The sequence below is a fragment of the Protopterus annectens genome, chromosome 3.part0, assembly GCF_019279795.1.
Source record: "Protopterus annectens isolate FY-2018-M chromosome 3.part0, PAN1.0, whole genome shotgun sequence".
NCBI classification, from domain to species: Eukaryota; Metazoa; Chordata; order Ceratodontiformes; family Protopteridae; genus Protopterus; species Protopterus annectens.
In genome coordinates, this window is record NC_056731.1 from 1,909,112,786 (window position 1) to 1,909,134,005 (window position 21,220).

Sequence of the window (21,220 nt, forward strand, 5' to 3'; positions counted from 1 at the left end):
CTGGAAGGGAAGACTTTGTCTGCTGTCGGGATCAAGCTTTCTACTCCCCAGAGGTCCTTCTCTAAGACCTAGTGAGGAACAAAGATGATGTGGTTCCAAAAGTAACATTCTCCCTTCCAGGAAGCTCCTGATAACTCCTCTTGCAGAGGCAGGGGGAGAGGTTTCAATGGACAAAGATGCCCTCGCAGGAGGTGTCCGCAAAATCAGGGCTCCAGGGTACCCTTCTCTGAGCGTCCCTCTCAGTGCTCCTGAAGTGTTGCCTGACTGCTCTGCCCTGGAAGCAGTCAGAGGTCGTATTTCCCTACACCCACTAGCCTGGAAAAATATTGCCTCCAGTCAGTGGGTGTTACAAACAACATTTTCAGGGCTATTTCATTCTTTTTTTAGAACCTGTTCCCATGGGAAGTTACCTCCCCAACGTTCCACCCAGTCAAAGGGAGTTGGCCTTCAAAAAAGTTAAACTTCTTCAAAAAAGAGCTCTCCAAGAGGTCCCAGCAGGACAAAGAGGATCCAGTACTTATTCTCGATTCTTTTTAGTGCCAAAAAAGATGGGGGACCTGTGTCCTGTTTTGGATCTCAGCAAGTTCAATCTTTCAGTCAAGAAGTCAAAGTTATGGATGGTCACCGCTCTGTCCATTCTGCCTCCCTAATGCAAGGACGATTGGATGTGCTCAGTAGATCTCCAGGAAGCCTACTGTGTCACATCAAGATAGACAGGCGTTCAAGGAGACATCATCACTTCTAGCTAGGGACCAATCATTACCAGTTCAGAGCCCTACCCTTCAGTCTCACCACAGCCCCCCCCCCCCAGGATGTTTATTAAATGTTATGGCAGTGATAGTGGCTCACCTGCAGTTGCAGAAGTTTCAGGTCTTTCCATACCTCCTCATGGCACCTTTGAGGGATCGACTGCTACAAGAGATCCATTATGTTCTTACCTTCTTTCGTCAGTTGAGGATCACTGTCAACCTTTAGAAATCTAATCTGGTCCCCACACAACAGTTGGAGCTCATAGGAGTTCTGTTAGACTCTGTTTCAGAGATTGCAGCATTACCTCTAGGCAGGGTTCAGTTGATCTGGGAACAGGTAACGCAGATCTTAGACCTGTCACTTTCCCTGGTTCACTTGGTTCTTTGAGTCCTCAGATCAATGGCCTCCGCCATTCATCTCGTTCCCCTGGCAAGCAACCACATGTGAGTGTTGCAGTGGACCTTAGCGGTGGGGTGGGGGGCATTTCCACGGGAAGACCGTCCAAGGCATGTTGTCTGCCGTAGAAACCAAGTTGCACATAAACATCCTAGAGATGAGAGAAGTACTATCGTTGCAAAGCTTTCAGGACTTGCCTCCCTCTGGAGACGATTGCAGTTCAAACAGACAACATGGCTGCGGTCTGGTATGTCAACAAATGGGGGAACACTATCTTATCCATTGTGCAGTGAGGCCATGAGAGTGTGGGAATGGGTGATGGACCTCTGGGCGCTTCCTTATTGCAATGCATATACCTAGGGACTCCCAACATGTTGGCCAACAGTCCTCACGAGTGGTTTTTCAATCCGTCAGTGGCAAAGAAGATTTTCAACCATTTGCTGCGACCTCTTTGCCTCCTCAGCCAACCACAAATGTAGCAGTTACTTCTCCCTCATTTCCCCCTCTGGGGGAGTCACTGAAGGATGCTCTAGTCCATGATTGGCCTCTGGGTCTCTTGTACTCCTATACTCCTGTTCCTCTAATTTCCAAGGTTCTGCAGAAAGGTCAATGCCTGAGGACATCCCTTATCCTCATTGCCCCTTTCTGGCCGCGTCAACCATGGTTCCCCTTCATCAGGTCTCATCTGAAGTATACGCCCTGGGTACTGGATCCCCGTCAGGATGTAATTTCACATCCATCGGGGCTTCCTCTCCCAAACCTTCGGACCCTTCATCTAACCACATGGTTTCTCTTATTCCAGTGATTCTAAAGCAGTCCAGGCTGGCATTTCCCATCAAGCATATTATTCTAGCCTCCCAAAAACCATCCACTAGAAAGGTTTATAGTAGCACGTGGAAAAGGATGTTCGTGTTTCACTGTTGCAGTCATTACATTTGGGTAATCCTGCTGGCAGGTTGCCCTCAGCCGGCCTGAATTCCAAATTCTTGGGTCCGCGTCAGCTGCTGTCGCCCCTTCCCTGACGTCAGGTCATCAGGGGTATAAAAGAAGCAGCCAACGCCATTTTCTTCAGTCTTTCTTGCCGCGTGGTGCCCGAAGCAGAAGCAGTTCGCAAGTGCTGGTCAGCCGACTCCAGAGATTTTCGTGTTTGAGTTTCAGATCAGAAGTCTTCAGTAAAGCTAAGTACCCCGTTGGAGAAACTTTTTTCTTGCTCCAGACCGATGTCAGAAAAAGTTAATAATTGTATTTCGTGTGGAAAGCAAATACCTCATAAGGATTTTCATTCTTCCTTGCCTAGGCCCTGATCACAACGTTACTGGTTGTCGGTTTTGTGCTATATTTAACCAATGCACTATTAAGCGTCGGTATGATTTTGCTTTAAACTTTTTTGGACGCCGGTTTAATTATCCTGAAATGTCATCGGATAGCCATCCGACTACCGGAGTTTACAAACAACGCAAAGAAAAAGAAAAACATCCGAGGCCTAAAACCGACGACGAAGCTTCTCCTAAGCCAGTCGCCGGTTCTCAGTGAGGCGCTTTCGCTGCCCCTGACACCTGCTACTTTAGAGTCGCAGGCCGCTACCGACTCCCACGTTAGTCAGCCATGCCGCTGGATACTCAAGGTATTGTAGCCCCGGACGTTAATCCCTCAGATGGGTCCGGAGCCACTGAGCAGGTACCGGCTTCTGAGGGTGTATTCAGACCTAAACATCTTTACAATAAAACAACTTCAGCATCAAAGGCAAAGACTAAAGCACCTTCTAAAGCAAGGAAACAAACTCAAGAGCCACATGGACAGGCCTCTATGCCCAAATAACAGATGCTCAAAATGACCGAAGACTTGATTACTTTGATCAGGGGTTCCCATCCCCCTTCTGATAAGAGGCCTAGGCAAGACACTGACTGTGAATCTTCAGATCAGGTTTCTATTTCTTCTGATCAGGAATATTCCAATCTGATCAGGCTAATGATGCTGAAGAATCTATTCTTTCAGCATCTCCTCCTGAGGACTATTCCTTTGGGGAAACCTTGCATACCATGAGGGAGCATTTCCACTGGGAGAGACAAGATTTTTCAGAATCCAAAAAAGAGGCTCAGGGATTTTCTTTTACTACCTCAGCACAGGCCTCTAGCTATTCCACCTGTGTTAGACATTGTAGATGATTTGTTTTCGGAGTCTAGTCTGACCCCTGATTCCTTACCCCCAGCTCCTGTTAAGCCTGACAGATATTACAGGGTTCCTGACTCTCACAAATTTCTTTTTAAAGACCCTGCTGCTGACCCAGAAACTATTTCACAGGGTCCAAAGGGAGTTAAGGCTTCCACTGCAAAAAACCCAACCCCCTCGGACAGAGATTCAGGGGCACTGGATAGATGGGGAAAAAAGGTTTACACATCTGCAACTTTAGCTATAAGGGCCTTAAACTGTCAATTTCATATGCTTAAGTATCAGCAACATGTCATGGGATTGCTTAAACAGAAAATGTTAAATTCTGAATGTGCAGAAAACAAGGAAATGCAGGATTTATTTTATGCAGCAGAACAAGTTGGAAAACATACTTTGCAATGTGGTTTTGATTCTTTGGAGGCCTCCTGCAGGGCCGCAGTTACGAGTTCTGTAATTAGGAGGCATGCTTGGTTAAAGGAACAAAATCTGCCTGATCATGTTAAAGTTAAATTACTAGATGCACCTTTACATCGTGATACTTTGTTTGGTGTTAAGGCAGAAGAGGTGTTAAAGAAAATGGAGGACAAAGCTAAATCTATGCAAACTGTCAAAGAATTTTTACAAGTACAGCCACCTAGGTTTAGTAGACACTGGCCTACAAAAAATTGGTCCTTTCCTGTGTCAGACAGACCTCAAAGGGACAGATCCAGATGCCCTAGGGGCAGATCCCAGGCGCAAGGTTCTTATAGGCCCAAGCAATGGGGTGCTTCTACATCCAAAGCTGGAGAAGACAGATCACAAACATACAGAAAACAGTCCAAATGACTTCCCCATGCCTGTACCAAGCACTTGTCTTCTGGCAGCACCCTTAGGGGGAAAAGTAGCACTTTTTGCTCAAAATTGGCACATCATAACCCAGGACAAGTGGGTTCTAAACATAGTGTCACAAGGATACAAGTTCCATTTCCATACTATGCCAAAGGCAAATGGCTGGCCAGATCTGCCAAAAAATCAATGGGCAGAGGCACAAAAACAAGTCTCATCCCGCATGGACATGGGGGCCATTCAACAAGTACCAGAGCAAGAGCAGGGACAAGGATTTTACTCAAGACTGTTCTTGGTACCCAGAAAGGACAAGGCCTGGAGGCCGATACTGGACCTATCTATTCTGAACACTTTCCTGGATATTCCAAAATTCAAAATGTTGACTTTGCCGCAGCTTCTGCCCATGTTGGGCAAGAATGCTTGGCTTGTGACTTTAGACCTAAAAGAGGCATACCTGCATGTTCCAATCAGACAATCATGCAGACGATACCTAAGATTCAAGGCTGGTTCAATGCATTACCAATTCTCTGCACTGCCCTTTGGCTTATCTACTGCGCCCAGGGTCTTTACAAAGTGCCTGGCACCAGTAATTGCATTCTGCAGGCCAAGAGGAATACAAATATATCCTTACTTGAACAACTGTCTCATTCAAGCAGAGAACAAGGACATTCCTCTTCAACATCTGGCGTTTGTGAAAAGACTTCTAACATGCCTAGGGTACACAGTCAACAAAAAGAAATCAAAACTAGTACCCTCACAAGAGATAACATTCCTGGGTGCAAGCTTGAATACAACTGCCCAGATGGCTTATCTCACGCCAGACAAACAAAGGCAACTGACTACTTATTTCAAAATGTTGACAAAAAAGGCCCAGTTATCTGCAAGAAAAATTCTGCAGGCGTTTGGCTTCATGGCATCCTGCATCCTTCTAATTCCATATGCAAGACTGCATATGAGGAAACTTCAATGGTACCTAAAAAGTGTTTGGACTCAACATTGCCACAGCCTAAAAGCAGTCATTACTGTTTCCCTGCCTGCAACAGGAGTTTCGATGGTGGGCAAAGGCTTGTCACCAGAACAAGGGACAGCCATTCACATTACCTCCAGCCAGGCAGACACTAACAACGGATGCATCAGATTATGCCTGGGGAGCCCACATGGCAGGAAGAGGCATTCAGGGCACATGGTCCTCAAACCAAATGCATCTTCATATCAATCAAAAAGAGATGTTAGCTGTTCAAGATGCCCTGACAGCCTTCAAGGACCTACTTCATCCGGGACAACTACTGATAAAGACAGACAACACCATGGTCATGTGGTATATAAACAAGCAGGGGGGCACACATTCTTACCCCCTTTGCAGACTAGCCATGACTTTGTGGGACACAGCTTTGACTTACCAAGTAAATCTGCAGGCACAATTCCTGCCAGGAAAGGAAAATACTCTGGCAGACGAACTAAGCAGAAACCTCGTGGATCCCCATGAGTGGAAGCTGGATCCACAAGTCTTCAGCATGATAACAAGGAAATGGGGATGCCCGAACATAGATCTATTTGCCTCCCTTCTCAATTACCAACTAAAAAGATTCTGCACAAGGACTTATCACAGACGAGCATGGAAAGTGTAGCCCTATCTTTCAGCTGGAAAAACCTATCAGTATATGCTTTTCCTCCACTGCCTCTCCTCCCCAAGGTGCTCCTAAAGGTCAGACAGGAGAAGCCAAAGATGATACTGATTGCCCCAGACTGGCCACGCCAGTACTGGTATCCAATACTAAGGAACTTATCTCTATACCCGGCTTGGACCTTACCTCAAATACCTCGACTACTGTCCCAGCAAAACAATCAGATCATGCACAGCCAACTCAGGGCATTAAACTTGGCAGCATGGCGGATAATGTAGTCATACAAAAAACACCTCTCAGTATAGCTGTGATGGATGTCATTCTGGAAGCCAGAAGGCTTAGTACTAGAAAGTCTTATGCTGGAAAATGGAAGAGATTCTGTGCCTGGAATCAGGCACAAGGAACTGATACAGCGGTACCAAATATTCCTCAGATTTTGCAATACCTAATTGAGATGCTGGACAAAGGCCTATCTTTTTCATCAATTAAAATTCATGCCTCTGCCATTTCGGCTCATTACAATACAGAGCCACCACTTTTTTCTCACCCTTTATTAAGGCAGTACCTCAGAGGAGCCAGAAATTTAAGGGCCCCAAGAAGACTACCAGTACCTGCATGGGACCTCAACTATGTCTTGGAAAAGCTCACCCTGCCTCCTTTTGAGCCAGCTGCTACAGCTGATATGAAGTTTTTTATCTTGGAAAAGAGCTCTGCTCTTAGCAATTACTTCTGCAAGACGAGTTTCAGAGCTACAGGCACTCATGGCTGTGGAACCTTTCATCATTTTTCAGCCAGACAGGGTCTCCCTGAGGACAAAACCAATGTTTATGCCTAAAGTAGTGTCCAGTGTGGCTCTTAACCAAGCCATCCATCTGCCAACCTTTTACCCAAATCCACAGAACAAGGGGGAGAGAATTCTGCATTCTTTGGGTGCACACAGACAGCTTAGATTCTACTTGGACAGAACCAAAGCTTTCAGGAAGACAGAGCAATTACTAGTGGCATATGCTGCAGGATCACAAGGAAAGCCTATTTCAAAGCAAACTATTTCTAAGTGCTTAGGCCACTGCATTTGTTTCTGCTACTTACACCATGGCAAGCCAATGCCTAAGGGCATTAGGCCTCATTCCACCAGAGCTGCAGCCACCTCAGCAGCCTTTTTCAGGGGAGTACCAACCAGAGACATTTTAGAGGTGGCTACTTGGAGTTCAGTGCACACCTTTACAAAGCATTATCATCTGCCACTCTACTCTAAATCCAGGGCAGGCTTTACCACCGCAGTTCTGCAGGGCCTCATAGTCGCTCCTACTGCTGTCTAGTTCCAGCCTCCCAGCCATAGCTTTGGGACTCTACCCAAATGTAATGACTGCAACAGTGAAACACGAAGAACATAGTGCAGTTGTATACACTTACCATAAATGTAGATGTTCGAGTGTATTCACTGTTGCAGTCCAGGTTACCCACCCGCCTTCCCCTTTTTCGTTTGCATCTTATCTTTCCTTCTCTGATTTATACTACCTGTGTGGTGTATTTGCTTATAGATGAAGGTAAAATTTATATTGATGTATTTCTGAATATATATATAAAGTTTGGCTACCCTTTTTGGGGGCACCTGACATCTGGGGCAAGAAAAACTGAAGAAAATGGTGTTGGCTGCTTCTTTTATACCCCCTGACCTGACGTCAGGGAAGGGGCGACAGCAGCTGACACAGGACCCAAGACTTTGGAATTCAGGCTGGCTGAGGGCAACCTGCCAGCAGGATTACCCAAATGTAATGACTGCAACAGTGAATACACTCGAACATCTACATTTATGGTAAGTGTACACAACTGTACTTTTTCTGTCTAGGCCAAGGGCAGGAATCTAGATCCATTTTCTGCTTCTGTTTCTGATATCCTTTTGTTTTTATCCTCCGTTTTTTAAGTGGGAGCAAGTTTCTCTAGGATCAAGCTTCAGTTGGTGGCAATTTCTAACTTTCACAAGAACAGCGAGACTGCTTTTTCATTTAGGCTCTGTAAAGCATTTATGAAAAGGGTCTTCCTGCTTCGACCACTGACTAAGGATCCCTCGCTTCCTTGGAACCTTACGTTAGTTTTGCAGTCTCTGACTAGGAGTCCCTTTGAGCCTGCTAGTTCCAGCAATTTCAAATTTTTGTCTTAGAAGACGGCCTTCCTGGTTGCTATAACTTCAGCTAGGGGGGGTTTCGGAACTGCAAGCTCTTGCCGTGATTTTTCACAAGGACAGAGTTTCTCTCAGGATGAATCCCTCCTTGCCTAAGGTTGCTTCTGAATGTAATCTGAACCAATGTATTCAGCTACCAGTGTTCTTTCCCAATTATTCCAACAACAGAGAGTATTTTCTACATACCTTGGACGTACAGCAACAATTATGGTTCTACCTACATAAGACCAAAGGTTTTTGCAGGTCAGAGCAGCTCCTTTGGCTTTTTCCCCTAGTAGACTTGGTCTTCTGTTTCCAAGATCACTATTTCTAAATGAATCTTTAGCCGTATCTCCACAGTCTGCAACAATGGGCATCTTGAGGTTCCAGGAAGAATCAAGGCTCAATCTACGAGGTCCGTGGCTACTTCTTCAGCCTTTTTGGCTAGGCCTTCTATTGATGACATTTGTGCTGCTGCCACTTGGTCTAATCCTCACACCTTTATATCTCATTACAAGATAGATTTGATTTCTAGGAGCAGGGCTTCCTTTGCCTCCACAGTGTTCCGGAATGTCCTTCCTTGGCCTCCCAAGATAAATGGTAGCTGGGGACTCTGACCCCATGGTGATGAATGATGACATGTTTAACATCAGTTAAAGAGTTACGTACTTACCATAACTTTTCATCTGTGTTATCCTATGTCATCATTCATCACATTTTCCCTCCCGCCATCCCCCGACCTTGTGGATCATGGAGGAAGTTGGAGTGTTTTCTTTCCAGTTTTGCAAGAGTAGCCTTTAGGAATACAACAGCAAGCCCTATCTGGGGGTTAGAGAGCAACAGGGCATTGTTGGGAGAGGGAGGAGCTAGAGCCTTGGAATCTGTCTGCAGTGTGTTGCTGGTTCGGATCCTAGACCCTGTGGTGATGAATGATGACATAGGATAACACAGATGCCAAGTTATGGTAAGTACTCAATCATTTTTTTTTTTTGATTGTCAACTACTTAAATCATTTTGAGATGAGATAAATCATTTTTTTACAAACAGTTTTTAATGACAAGTTTCAGTTATCTAAATCTTTAATTTTTGTTTAATGCTTCCATTCCACAATGTGTCTCTAGAGCAAAGTTTTCACTTTTATGCATCCGTTTAGCCATTGTACACAAGACAGTCATAACAAACGAAGAGTGAAACATCTCCAACTTTCAAAGATTTTAGAAGTATTGTGTTATCTATATCTCAGTTGGAATTAGCAACTATCAGGAAAAGAGCTGAGAAAGATCCCTTATTATAATTCATGTCAAAAAGTGGTGGAAATACCGAAGAAAGATGACTGATACGTGATCGCATACTATACTTTGAGGAAATTTTTTTTATTATATCAATTTAGGTACCCATGTAAATAGTATGGATTGTTATGTATTTTTATATTATGTGTTATTAGTCAATAATGTATGTTTAGTTTGCTATGATACTGTAAATCATATTCTTGTTTTATAAAATTCAAAAAAAATTTCAAAAAATAGAGAGTAGATTTTGTTTTTGAATCTTTGAGAAGGGGATGGTACTTCGTTTGGATCTTTGTAATTTGAACAGTTTTGACTGTGACAGGCATTTGATGTTCTTTTACTTGGATAGTCTGGCATACAGTCGTGTATGTATGTGTGTGTTAGTATAAGCTTTCATGGTAAAGCCTATGCCAGGATATTGGAAAGAAGACTGCTTCAGGAAAAACAGTGCACATTCTTTGTATGTGCAGCAGCAGATCATTTTGTCTTTGCACACATTGGAGGGATGTGGGAGTTTGCTATTCTTAACTACATTTGTTTTGTATAGCTGGCAAAGGCATATAACTCTGAACATTGGAATGCCTTGTAAAAGGTGCTACTGCATGCATTTCAGTCCATCTGTTGAGTGAAAGTTGTGTTCACTTATAGTGTATTAAGTACATTGTGTGGGCATAGAGCTTTCTTGTAGTGGTGCCTTTTGTTTCCACTACATTTTGTGATCTTTCTGAACAGGATATAAACATGCAACAAAGGTTAAAAGAGTATTCAGTTTGGAGAAATGAAGGTTGCAGTTCTGTTTGCATACACTGCGCTCTTGGCTTCAAGTAACTGTGATCGTGTGGCATACACTGGAGTGGTTCACTGCTGTGTGAAGTGGTAAATGAGAATCAGTGCTGCTATGGCAGTTTCCCAGACGAGTGGTTTGCTCTGTGCAGTGAAGGGAAGGAACTTCCTCATTTGTGAGTGTAGAGGGTATTGTTAGATGGACCAGTAGATAGGTGCAGCAGTTCTATATTTCAGGCATTGTATCAGACTGTAGTATTGAGAGCCAGATTGTATGGCAAAGCTGTCTGCTTACTTGTCAGTCTGCAGCCCTGTCTTCACCTTATGTCATAAGCTTTGGGTGATGACTGAACGGATACTATTGTAGATACAAGCAGCAGGAATGAGTTCCTTCACAGAGTTGCCAAGCTCCTGTTCGATGACAGAATAAGACTGGAGAATTACGAAGTAAAACTGCTGCTTCTCTGAATGGAGAGAAGCCATTTGGTGTTTGAGCATCAGATAAGAATGTCAAGTGGTTGCCCCCCATAGGAGATATTCTAGGCAAAGCCCACTCAGCGGAGGATCTGAGACAGATGCAAGACACTAGAGATATTTATTTTGTTTACTGGGACAGAGCACTGATCCAGTCTGACCATTTACAGGGTCAGTCTGGGTCAGATTGAGATTGTTGTTTCTTAACTGGCCTTAAAACACCTGGGGATCCACAATATGAGCTGGAGACAGTTTCTGGTGATGGTCTGGTCTGTCATTCTCAGGTCATGCTTTCAGCATGACCTTCACTGGGACAAGCAACTTAAAAAAATGGATGGCTTCATAGATGAACATAATTTTCAGATTTTTTTATAAATGTTTAAAGAAAACAAGTAATTCCATTGAGTCAAAATGTAAGTCATGTCTGCATGAACAAAACTGTTTGGTGATAGTAGATAGCCTAACGGCTGTGATTGTAGAGATATTTGGAGTTAACCACAATAGGAGAAATGTCCATTTGTTTTTCAGTAGAAAATTAGTATTTTGGCATGATATTGCTATTACCACTGTGAAGATAAATGTACGCAAAACTAATTTGTTCTTTAGACTTTACTGTGGTGGTGGTATAATTTTCAAGCTGTATAGCTTGTTTAAAGGCATACTTCATAACTTCATCTTCTGAGTATTGGATTCTCTTAGGCAAACACAGTCCTTAAGTGTCTGGAGGTGCAGAGTTCCACTGTTAATTATGAGTGAACCAATATAGGAAAAAGCAAGCCAGGATCCACGAAACAGTATTTTATTGAGCGCTTTCATTTTTTGGAATAAAAAACTTCGTCAGAATAAGACAAGTACAAATGAACAGTGACTGACCCAACTTGTATAACAATCCTAATTTCAAAGGTCTTGGTTGACAATCAACTTAAAGGTATAGTCTCTAACACACAGACAATAAATACATGCCTTAAAAATACATAAAACATCTGTAAAAAAATTATAAATCATCTATTATAAATACCATAGGTGTTAGATTGATAAACTCACAGAAATTGTTCAAAAACATTTCAATACAATATATATATATATATATATATATATATATATATATATATATATATATATATATAGTGAACTGCATATTGTTCACATATATCCTTCTGCCCTTAATCTAAGTATAGGGCTAATAGAGATGTTGCTATTAAGACCTGGATATTCGGTAGCATTAGTCCTCATCTGCCACCTTAATTCATGTAATGTGGACTGCCAAAGCATTTTTTGTATCCTGCTTCCTTATGTCATAGCAGTGCTAAAATACCCTACTTCTAAGGGCATTAATAGTCTTGCCAATATAAAAACATGGACATGGCTGGCAAAGAGCAAGGTAAACTACAGATTTACTACTACAACAAAATTTCCTCTTATGAAAATATTTACCATAATTGGGAATATCAATCTCCGTATCCTCCATAATATGTTTACATTGAAGACAAACTCCACATTTTAACTTACCCCCTAACTTTGTATCAATGTTCATGTTTCTCTCTAGCATATTCTTGAAGGAAATATCCTTCTGATAGACAATTTTTGGGTCCTTCCCCACTATTTCAAGATAGTCTTGACTATTGACTAGTATAAAATAAATTCCAGTTATGTTGAATAATCTGGGTAATATCAGTGAATTGCCTATTAAACTTAAAGATAGCTGACCTTTTAAAATTAATTCCTACCTTGGATGTACCCTCATTTTGAGAAATACCTTTACCAAGTAAAGGAAAATAATGTCCCCTATTCTTTTTGTCTATTACTTCTTGTAGAATAGGTTTCAAAAATGGTTCAGGATAACCGCTTTGCAAAAGCATACTCTTCAATACTTCAATTTGCTGTAAAAAAAATCCTCCCATTCACTTGTCATACTGGCTAAACAAACAACTTGGCCCTTTACCAAAGATTTCTTCTGGTATAATGGGTGGAAACTATTAAAATGCAGAAGGGTATTAGAATAAGTAGGTGTTCTAAAAAATTGTACTGAAATCTTTTTTGTACTCGTCTTTCTTAATTGTGATGTCCAAGTAATCTATTGCATCTTTCCCAATTGTGTAAGTAAAATCTAAGAAATCTGTACTTTGCTTTATATAGGACAAAAAATTATTAAGCTCTTCCATACTACCATGCCAAAGGATAATAATATCGTCCAAATACCTGCCATAATACTTCCAATATTGGGCATACTGGCTGTTAAAAATTAATTCTAGTTCCCAAAAGGTCAGGACAATATTTGCAAATATAGGGGCACATATGGCCCCCATTGCTACACCCTTACATTGCTTGAAGAGCTGGGCTTCAAAAACTATAACATTGGTGTCTAGAACCAATTCCATCAAGGTTCTAATAGTCCTAATAAGCTTGTGTCTAATGTTAGTGTACCGGCATAAAAATAAATAAAACCAATCCACACCCAATTCATGTGGGATTGCAGAAAGCAAATCCCTAACATCAGTTGTCACAAAAATGAGGCCATCGTTGTACATATCCTTATTAATTTGTCTTATTCTGATGAAGTTTTTTATTCCAGAAAACGAAAGCACTCAATAAAATACTGTTTCGTGGATCCTGGCTTGCTTCTTCCTATATTGGTTTATTTAGTTTGCTGTTTTTCTTCACGTTCTGAGTTAATTATGAGTGAGTTAAAGGTTTTCAGAAATCTTTGGGTATTTCATGTTCTGTAGTCTCATCCCCGATTTCTGCTTAAGCACTGAGCAACACAAGGAATATTGGCCTTCTTGCAGCTACTATCTGATTGAACGTTGGGTTTGTAGTAACTCAGTACAATGCTTTTTGTCTTGCCATCCCACCACTCACTGTAACTGGAATCCATTGTCACGTAGCTGACAATTTCATAATGTACTTCACTAATCAGTGCGACTGTACCATCCTGGCAGTGTTGAAAGTATCCCTTCACCCACTTCCCACAAGTTTCTCAAGAAGGTGCAAACTTGAACCTACTTTTTTTCATCAAGGAAAGATTTGCTAATAACTCTGGGAACAGCAACCATGGACTGTTATCCATTCATTGACTAGTTGTAATCTCTTTTGAGGTGTGCAGCATGCAGTGTCTGTAATTTGTTTACATTTATTGACTATATCTACCATCCGCTTCCCCAACACACCCACACCTTAATTCATTGTGTTCTATGAACCTGGTTTCCATCAAGGGTCCTTTAAAAAGGGCTGCAAGGTCTTCACATGCATGATGGTAGATTAGGCCTGAAACCCCTTCATTCTGTCCCAACAGCTTGCAATGTGTGCGTAATCCTGAATGCCGGTCAGTGCATCTGAAAAGAGAACAGCCTTAAGAGTAGGATGTGCTCAGTTTTTTTGCTGTCACATATCAAGACAACTTTTTGCTTACAAGACCCTTTACTTCTGCAGTTGTATTGTTGCATAACATTTGTTGTTCTTGTAAGAAAAAGAACTGAGAAGAGAAAATGAAAAATTGGTTTAGTGAGTTTATTTTAGAGTATTTTACTGTCTTTTTTTTTTTCAGAACTAAAGGTCCACAGATCGCTTATGAACGTAGCTTTAGATGGAAACTTGCACATTTTCGTTACTTATGTCAGGTTTGTTTCTATTTGTGTTTCTTTTTAATATTTTGTATAGTGTTTATCCATAAGGTGCCATAAAAAAGCTAACCAACTTCAGTAAAATTCTGCAGAATTTTACTTTTTGAAATGCTTTATTTTGTCCAGATGTATGTATTTTTCACCATTTTTAAAAGTTTATATTGATAAGTTGTGTAGTTTGTGGTATTCTCATTTGTTTTTTGGTTTTTTTTTTGTATTCCTTTACTGTTTCACTAAAATGTATTCAGTACACAAATTACCACACCTAATGCTTACATATCTGTGAAGAACCTTGTCTTTGTTTTTGCTGTTCCACATATTCAGAAGATTCTCTTAAAATGACACCTACAAGTGGAACTGAATTTTGTTTGGTATATTCCTCAGTCCAAGGTTAAGTACTTATTTCAAGACTTTGGAACAGACGCATCCACAAGTAAAGTTTTGCATGTGGGTTTAGTGCATTGTTTGCCACAAGATGTCACCTTGCAGCAGTTCTTGATACTGCTCATCCATGTCTACATCCACCGATGATCCTGTCCTTTAAAGAATTGAGTGTCTAACTTCTTGTGCTTAGTTTATGGATGAGGTAACCACAACATTTTGCTTACTGTACCATGTTTGTTGGATCATTCAGTGTGGAAGCAGCAGCTGTGGAGTTAGTGGTAGGTATCTTATAAATCCCAAGATTATTTGTACCTGGGGATTGCATCATTAAATGGTTCTTTTATGCACAGGCTGTGTGACATGAGTTTAGTCCTAGAGATGTTTAGGAAAATTGTACCTTTTTAAGAAGCAGAAGGGAAAAAATGAGGATAATTCATTTGGCTAAAGGCTAAAAGTTGTCATCCTTTAAGCCAGATTAAATTATGATCTTTCTCTAGCTAGGATCACAGAAAGCAGTAAACAGTGTACAGCTTTCTACTTACTAGTGTATCAGTAACCTGTGTATCATAACATTTTGGTTTTAGCTGCCTTCTCTGATTTTTGGCTGAAGCTTACATTGTATTTTATCTGTCTAGGTCGGTCACTGACCTTGTCTAACATTTTGTGGAGCCTAAGTTAATGCTCAAGTGCTGTTATGTAGCCAGCATTGGTTGGAGCCTTCCTCCTTTCTTCAGTTCATGCATTAGTGTTAAAAGAAAAATGTTCTCAGTATGATGGCTTACACTATTCTGTTATTTCTTTGGATTTCCAAAGAAAATTGAAATGGATGAAATTTACTGATGAAGCGTTTGTTGACTGTAATATTCACTGCTCTATTCACATCCTGTGGAGATTTCTGCCTACAGGAGCCTGATGACTGGCCCCAACTTCCAAAGCTCTGTGTCGTTGCTGTGGCTGTCTCTATCCCTTCTAAACATGTTACTGGACTATCTTCAGTTCTTTTTTTACTGTAGTATGACAAAATGCATGCTTTGTCTTAGTGTTGTCAGTCTAGCATTTGGGCTTGCTTCCAGAGCTCAGGTAAGTAGTCTCTTGGGTATTTTTTTTTTTCTCATTTGTATATTGTTGATTGCTGTTGCAGCCAGTTTGAGCATATGATTGAGTTTGAGGAAATGAATAGTTGTCTAGATCATGGGAAGCAAATCCTTCTCAAATGTGTATTTTATGTAAGTCCAGAGCATGAGGTAGCTGGTTGCCCCCAATGTATACAGGTCAATTCAAGGACAATCAAGCATTGTGCTCAATCTCATCAGCAGTGCTGAGACCTAAAGTAGGCATATGTGGTCCATTTACAGTATGACATTGGCCAAGTCTTTTGCTAGTTAATCATCAAAGAAAGTATTTGCAAAACTGTCAGAGAAGGATGCACAGGGAAAATGATGAAGACCAGGTGTGCAGATGCCTAAATTGTGATAGAGGAGGGCAGTGTCCATCATTTTTTATATCCAAAACCCTGTCAGAATAATTCTAGGTATCCTGTGGCCTTTAAGGACGCCACCCTGACAAAACAGAGGGCAAAACTGTCCAAACCTAAATGGATGCCTAGCAACTTGCCTCAGCTTAGGCTGGACAGATCCTTGTCCATCCCTTCATCCCAAACTCCTCAAGCTTTATTCCAGTTGACTAAGGATTTTTATGGATTTTTTAAGTGTAGGCTGCTTGGTACAGACATGCCTACAATGTCATAGGTTCCTTAGTAAAAAAGAGGGAGAGATCAGATTCCTCCTGAGTAGAAAGTGATCTCAAGATTCAGAGGCAGATGAACTGGCTTATGTTGGCCAGATTTTAGCATACTCTTACTTTGAGTGAGACACTGCAGGCACTGTACCCTTTGCATCCAGTGTTCTCTCTCTTCATACATTTCAACGTTTGGGTTGTCTTCTGCAATTGGATCCAACATTGGCACCTTCTTCTAGAGCTATGGATCCAGGGCCGTTTCTCCTCCTCCACTCATAATTCCCTCCTCTCCACTAAATTACCTCAAATCTCATTTGCCAACTGAATCTTGTAGACCTGTGTCCAAATGCTCTGCTTATATGTCTTTTTCTGATAACAATAGATATTTTTGGCTCCCCCTTTCCTTTTTAGGATGCTTAGTGTAATTAATAGATAGTATAGCTATGTGGTGTAGGTGATGTTCTTAGTGTTTCACTGTTGCAGTCATCACACAGGTTATCCTGCCTGGGGTACCCCTCAGTCGGCCCAAATACCAGAGGCTTAGTATTTTCTGCATTGGTTGCTATCGCTCCAGGACTGATGTCAGGTTGTCAGTGGTATAAAAACAAGCAGCCGACACCATTACATCAGTCTTTCTTGCCATGGAGCCAGAAGCAGTTTGCACGAGTGCCGGTCAGCCGCTACTTGAGTTTTCGTTTCCGAAATTGAAGTTGAAGTCTTCTAAAGCTAAGTACCCTGTTGGGGATCCTTTTTACTTGCTCTAACCAAAAGTTAACAATTGTCTCACCTGTGGAAAGCAAATACCACACTGAGATTTCCATTGTTACTGCATCACCCGTTTAGGCCCAGACCACAATGTTCCTCGCTGACAGTTTTGTGCTTTGCTCATCGCCCGAACTATTCATCATTGGGCCCTTATTGTAGCTAAATACTTTTGCTGTCGATCTCCATATTCCAAAATGGCTTTGGTAAGCCCATCCGACTACTGATCTTCCAAAAAACGTAAGGATAAAGACAGAGACAGACCGCACAGGTCCAAAACTGCCAACGACGCTTCCGTTAAGCTAGTCACCAGTTCGCCGGTACTCAGTGAGGCGTTTTCGCACCGCCTTATGCCCACATCGATGGATTTGCAGGTTGCTCTCAAGACCTGTTTATAGTCCAGTATGCCGCGAGACTCTTCTTTGACTACGAAACCTGCGGATGTCTCTACCTTGGATGGGTGCGGAGCCGCTGTGCAGGCACCGGCTTCTGAGGAAGTTCTTCACACTAACAATATTTGGCACAAACCGACGACTTCTTTCGCGTCTTCAGTTCTTTCTAAAACTACCGAGTTTTTAAGGCCCATAGTACGAGCTACGCCTAAAAAACCGATGACCCAGACTCACGTGCCTGCTTCCTTGCCACAATTTCAGATGCTTAAAATGGCGGAAGACCTTATCATGCTGCTAAGGGGAAGCCAGCCTTCCCCTGCTAAAAGAAAGAGAGACTTGTTCCCAACAGCTTTATCTCATCAAGAGTTAGACAACTCTGAGATTTCTGACTATGAAGGCGTGCCCTTATCTTCTTATGAGGATTCAGATGCAGAGGAATCCATTCCTTCTGTCTCTCCACCAGAGGATTTTTCTTTTGGTGAAACCCTACATACTTTGAGAGTGCACTTCCATTTAGAATGCCAGGATTATCCTCAGTCCAAAAAGAGACTCAGGGAATTTTTAGATTTACCAAAGCACAGACCCTTAGATATCCCTCCTGTTCTGGATGTTGTGGATGATGTGTTTATGGAATCCAGTCTAACTCCTGATACTTTACCTCCTGCTCCCAGGAAACCAGACAGGTATTAGAGTCCCTGACTCACACAAATGTCTTTTCAAGAATCCTACTGCTGACCAAGAGGTAATTTCCCAAGGGCCTAAAGGAATAAAAGTAAACACAGCTAAGAATCCCACTCCCTAGGACAGGGATTCTCGAGCCTTAGATAGGGTAAAAAGGTATATACCTCTGCAGCTCTTGCCAGTAGAGCATTAAATTGTCAGATGTTCTTCATCTCACATTGCTGCAGTCCTTACACTTGGGTAGTCCGCTGTCCTCGGTCGGCCCGAATATCAAAGTATTAGGCTGACGTTGGTCAAGGCGCTTAAGACTGACATCAGGACGTCAGGTTACAAATGCGCATGACCGACGTCATATCCTCAGTCTTTTTTGCCGCATGGTCCGATGCAGAAGCAGCGTTGCAAGTGCCGTTCGGCGTTCTGAAATTTTTCGAATTCGGAGTTTCAGACCGAGTCACAGTTGGCTAAGTACCCCGTTGGGGAATATTTTAGTTTTTTCTTGCCTCAGTGGTTTACCGGATGTCAGAAAAAGTGAATAACTGTATTTCTTGTGGGAAGCAGATACCGCATAGAGATTATCATACTTTGTGTATTCCTTGTTTGGGGCCTGAGCACGACGTTGTTGGGTGTCGCTTTTGTGCTAGGTTTAATAAGAGCACTATTAAGCGAAGGTTAGATTGTGCCAGGTTGGTCTTCGGGAAGCGGTGCAATTACAATATGCCGTCGGATGCTCCGACGCCCGCTTCTTCGAAGAAGCGCAAAGATAAAGCAGCTAAACCCAGGCAAGAAGTGTCGTCCGTACCGGACACCGGTTCTTTGGAGGCGTCAGTGGAACCGGTGGTTCCACCGGAGGCTTCTCTGGAGTCCCAGGGGGAGACTTTGATATTGCAGGATGTGGCCTCTCAGGAGGCAGGTCAGGCTGAAGGGGCTTCTCAGGTTACTGTACTCCCCTCCCTTCCTAGGGTGGTTAGGCCCTCTCCTTCTGTTTCCAAGGCTTCTCCCAGAGGCAGGCCAGGTTTAGCTTCTGTTGGTGTCACTCCTAGTTCTTCAGGATCTGTGCCCAAGAAGCACATGCTCAAAATGGCAGAAGATTTAATTACTTTGATTAGAGGTTCTTTGCCCCATCCTGATAAGAGGCCTAGGGTGGAACCAGAGTTGGGGAGTTTTGAGCAGGTTTCGGATGTTTCAGAGTCTTCGGCTGAAGACTTGCAGGAGTATTCTCCTTATTCTGATTCTGATGTGGATGATTCTACTCCTTCTGCTTCTCCTCCAGAGGATTTTTCTTTTCAGAGACTCTTCATTCTATGAGGGAACATTTTAAGTGGGAAGGTCAGGACTTCTCTGATTCCAGGAAAAGGCTTAGGGAATTTTGCTTTTACCCCAGCATAGGCCTTTGGCTATTCCTCCTGTTTTGGATGTTGTGGAAGATGTGTTTGCAGAGGCTTCACTTAATCCTGATTCTTTGCCTCCTGCTCCTGTTAAACCGGACAGGTATTACAGGGTGCCTGAAGCTCATAAATATCTGTATAAGAGTCCTAGGGCGGACCCAGAAACAGTTAGTCAGGGACCTAAGGGTGTCAAGGCCTCTGTGGTAAAAAATCCGGTTCCCCCAGATAAAGAGGCCAGAGCTTTGGATAGATGGGGAAAGAAAGTCTATACTTCTTCCACCTTAGCTATGAGGGCTTTGAATTGCCAGTTTCACATGTTGAAATATCAAAACTATCTTCTTTCTCAATTGAAGTCTAAGGTAGATGCTCTGGCGGAAGGCATTGAGTGTAAAGAATTACAAGATTTGGTACATGTTTCTGAACAGGTGGGTAAGCATTCTTTACAATGTGGATTTGATGCTGTACAGGCCTCGTCTAGGGTGGCTGCCACTGGGTCAGTTCTTCAGAGGCACGCCTGGCTGAGGGATCAGAACTTATCTGACCATGTTAAGACAAGGATTTTAGATGCTCCTTTACAGTCTGATGTATTGTTTGGTTCACCTGTGGAGGCAGTTTTAAAGAAAATGGAAGACAAGGCTAAGTCTATGCAGACTGTTAAAGATTTTTTGCAAGTTCAGCCTCCGAAGTTTAGTAGGAATTGGCCTGCTAAGGGGTGGACGTACCCTTCTTGTGATTCACAGTCTAGGGGAAGATCTAGACGTGGTAGGGGTAGAGCTCAGGGCTCTTTCAGACCTAGAACAGGGAGTTCACCTGCACAGTCTTTGGGTGAGGGCAGGGGCCAGTCCTTTCGTAAACAGGCCCAATGACCTACCTTTTCAGCTGCCAGAGCCTTCTTGTCTGGCAGCACCTTTGGGAGGAAGGTTGGCACTCTTCAAAGAAAATTGGAGTTTAATTACCCAGGACAGATGGGTATTGGATATTATACACCAAGGTTACAGGTTTTATTTCCATACCTTGCCTCCTTTCAAAGGCATGCCAGACGTTCCTCCTCAGCAAAGAATAGAGGCTCACAAACAAATTTCTCTGCTGCTGCAAATAGGGGCCATACAGCCGGTCCCTCTGCCAGAAGTAGGCCTAGGATTTTATTCTCGCCTGTTCCTAGTACCAAAAAAGGGGAACACGTGGAGACCAATTTTGGATTTATCTATCCTCAACACTTATCTGGACATTCCCAAGTTCAAAATGTTGACGTTACAACAGCTTTTACCTCTGCTGGGCAAAGATCACTGGATGGTGACTCTGGATCTCAAGGAAGCTTACCTTCATGTTCCTATCAGGCTAGGTTGCAGGAAGTATCTGCGTTTTCGAGCTGGGACTTCTCATTATCAGTTCTCTGCATTGCCCTTTGGCTTATCTACTGCGCCCAGAGTGTTCACAAAGGTTCTGGCTCCAGTGATAGCTTTCTTCAGGCTAAAAGGAATACAGATCTATCCTTATTTGGACGATTGCCTGATTCTGGCCAAAGGAAGGGACGAGCTTCTTCATCATTTGCAATATGTGATAGCAGTGCTAAGATGCCTGGGGTATTCTGTGAACGAAATAAAGTCCAGTCTAGTACCCTCTCAAGACATGTGCTTTCTGGGTGTGAGACTGAATACAGCATCCCAGATGGCCTTTTGACCCCGGACAAACAAAAGAATCTTTCCCTTTACTTCCATCAATTGTCTCATCAGTCCAGGCTGACTGCAAGGACAGTCCTTCAAGCCTTGGGGTTCATGGCATCTTGT

General features: G+C 42.6%; 1 protein-coding gene across 1 annotated transcript in view; it reads left to right on the top strand.

Moving 5' to 3' along the window:
* WWP1 (WW domain containing E3 ubiquitin protein ligase 1) overlaps window positions 1–21,220 on the top strand; it is a 2,386,594-nt gene that overhangs the window by 1,222,992 nt on the left and 1,142,382 nt on the right. Inside the window, exon 16 of the mRNA XM_044065992.1 lies at window positions 14,017–14,089. Within this exon, the coding sequence (XP_043921927.1) occupies window positions 14,017–14,089 (73 nt within the window). The remainder of the gene's footprint in view (window positions 1–14,016; window positions 14,090–21,220) is intronic.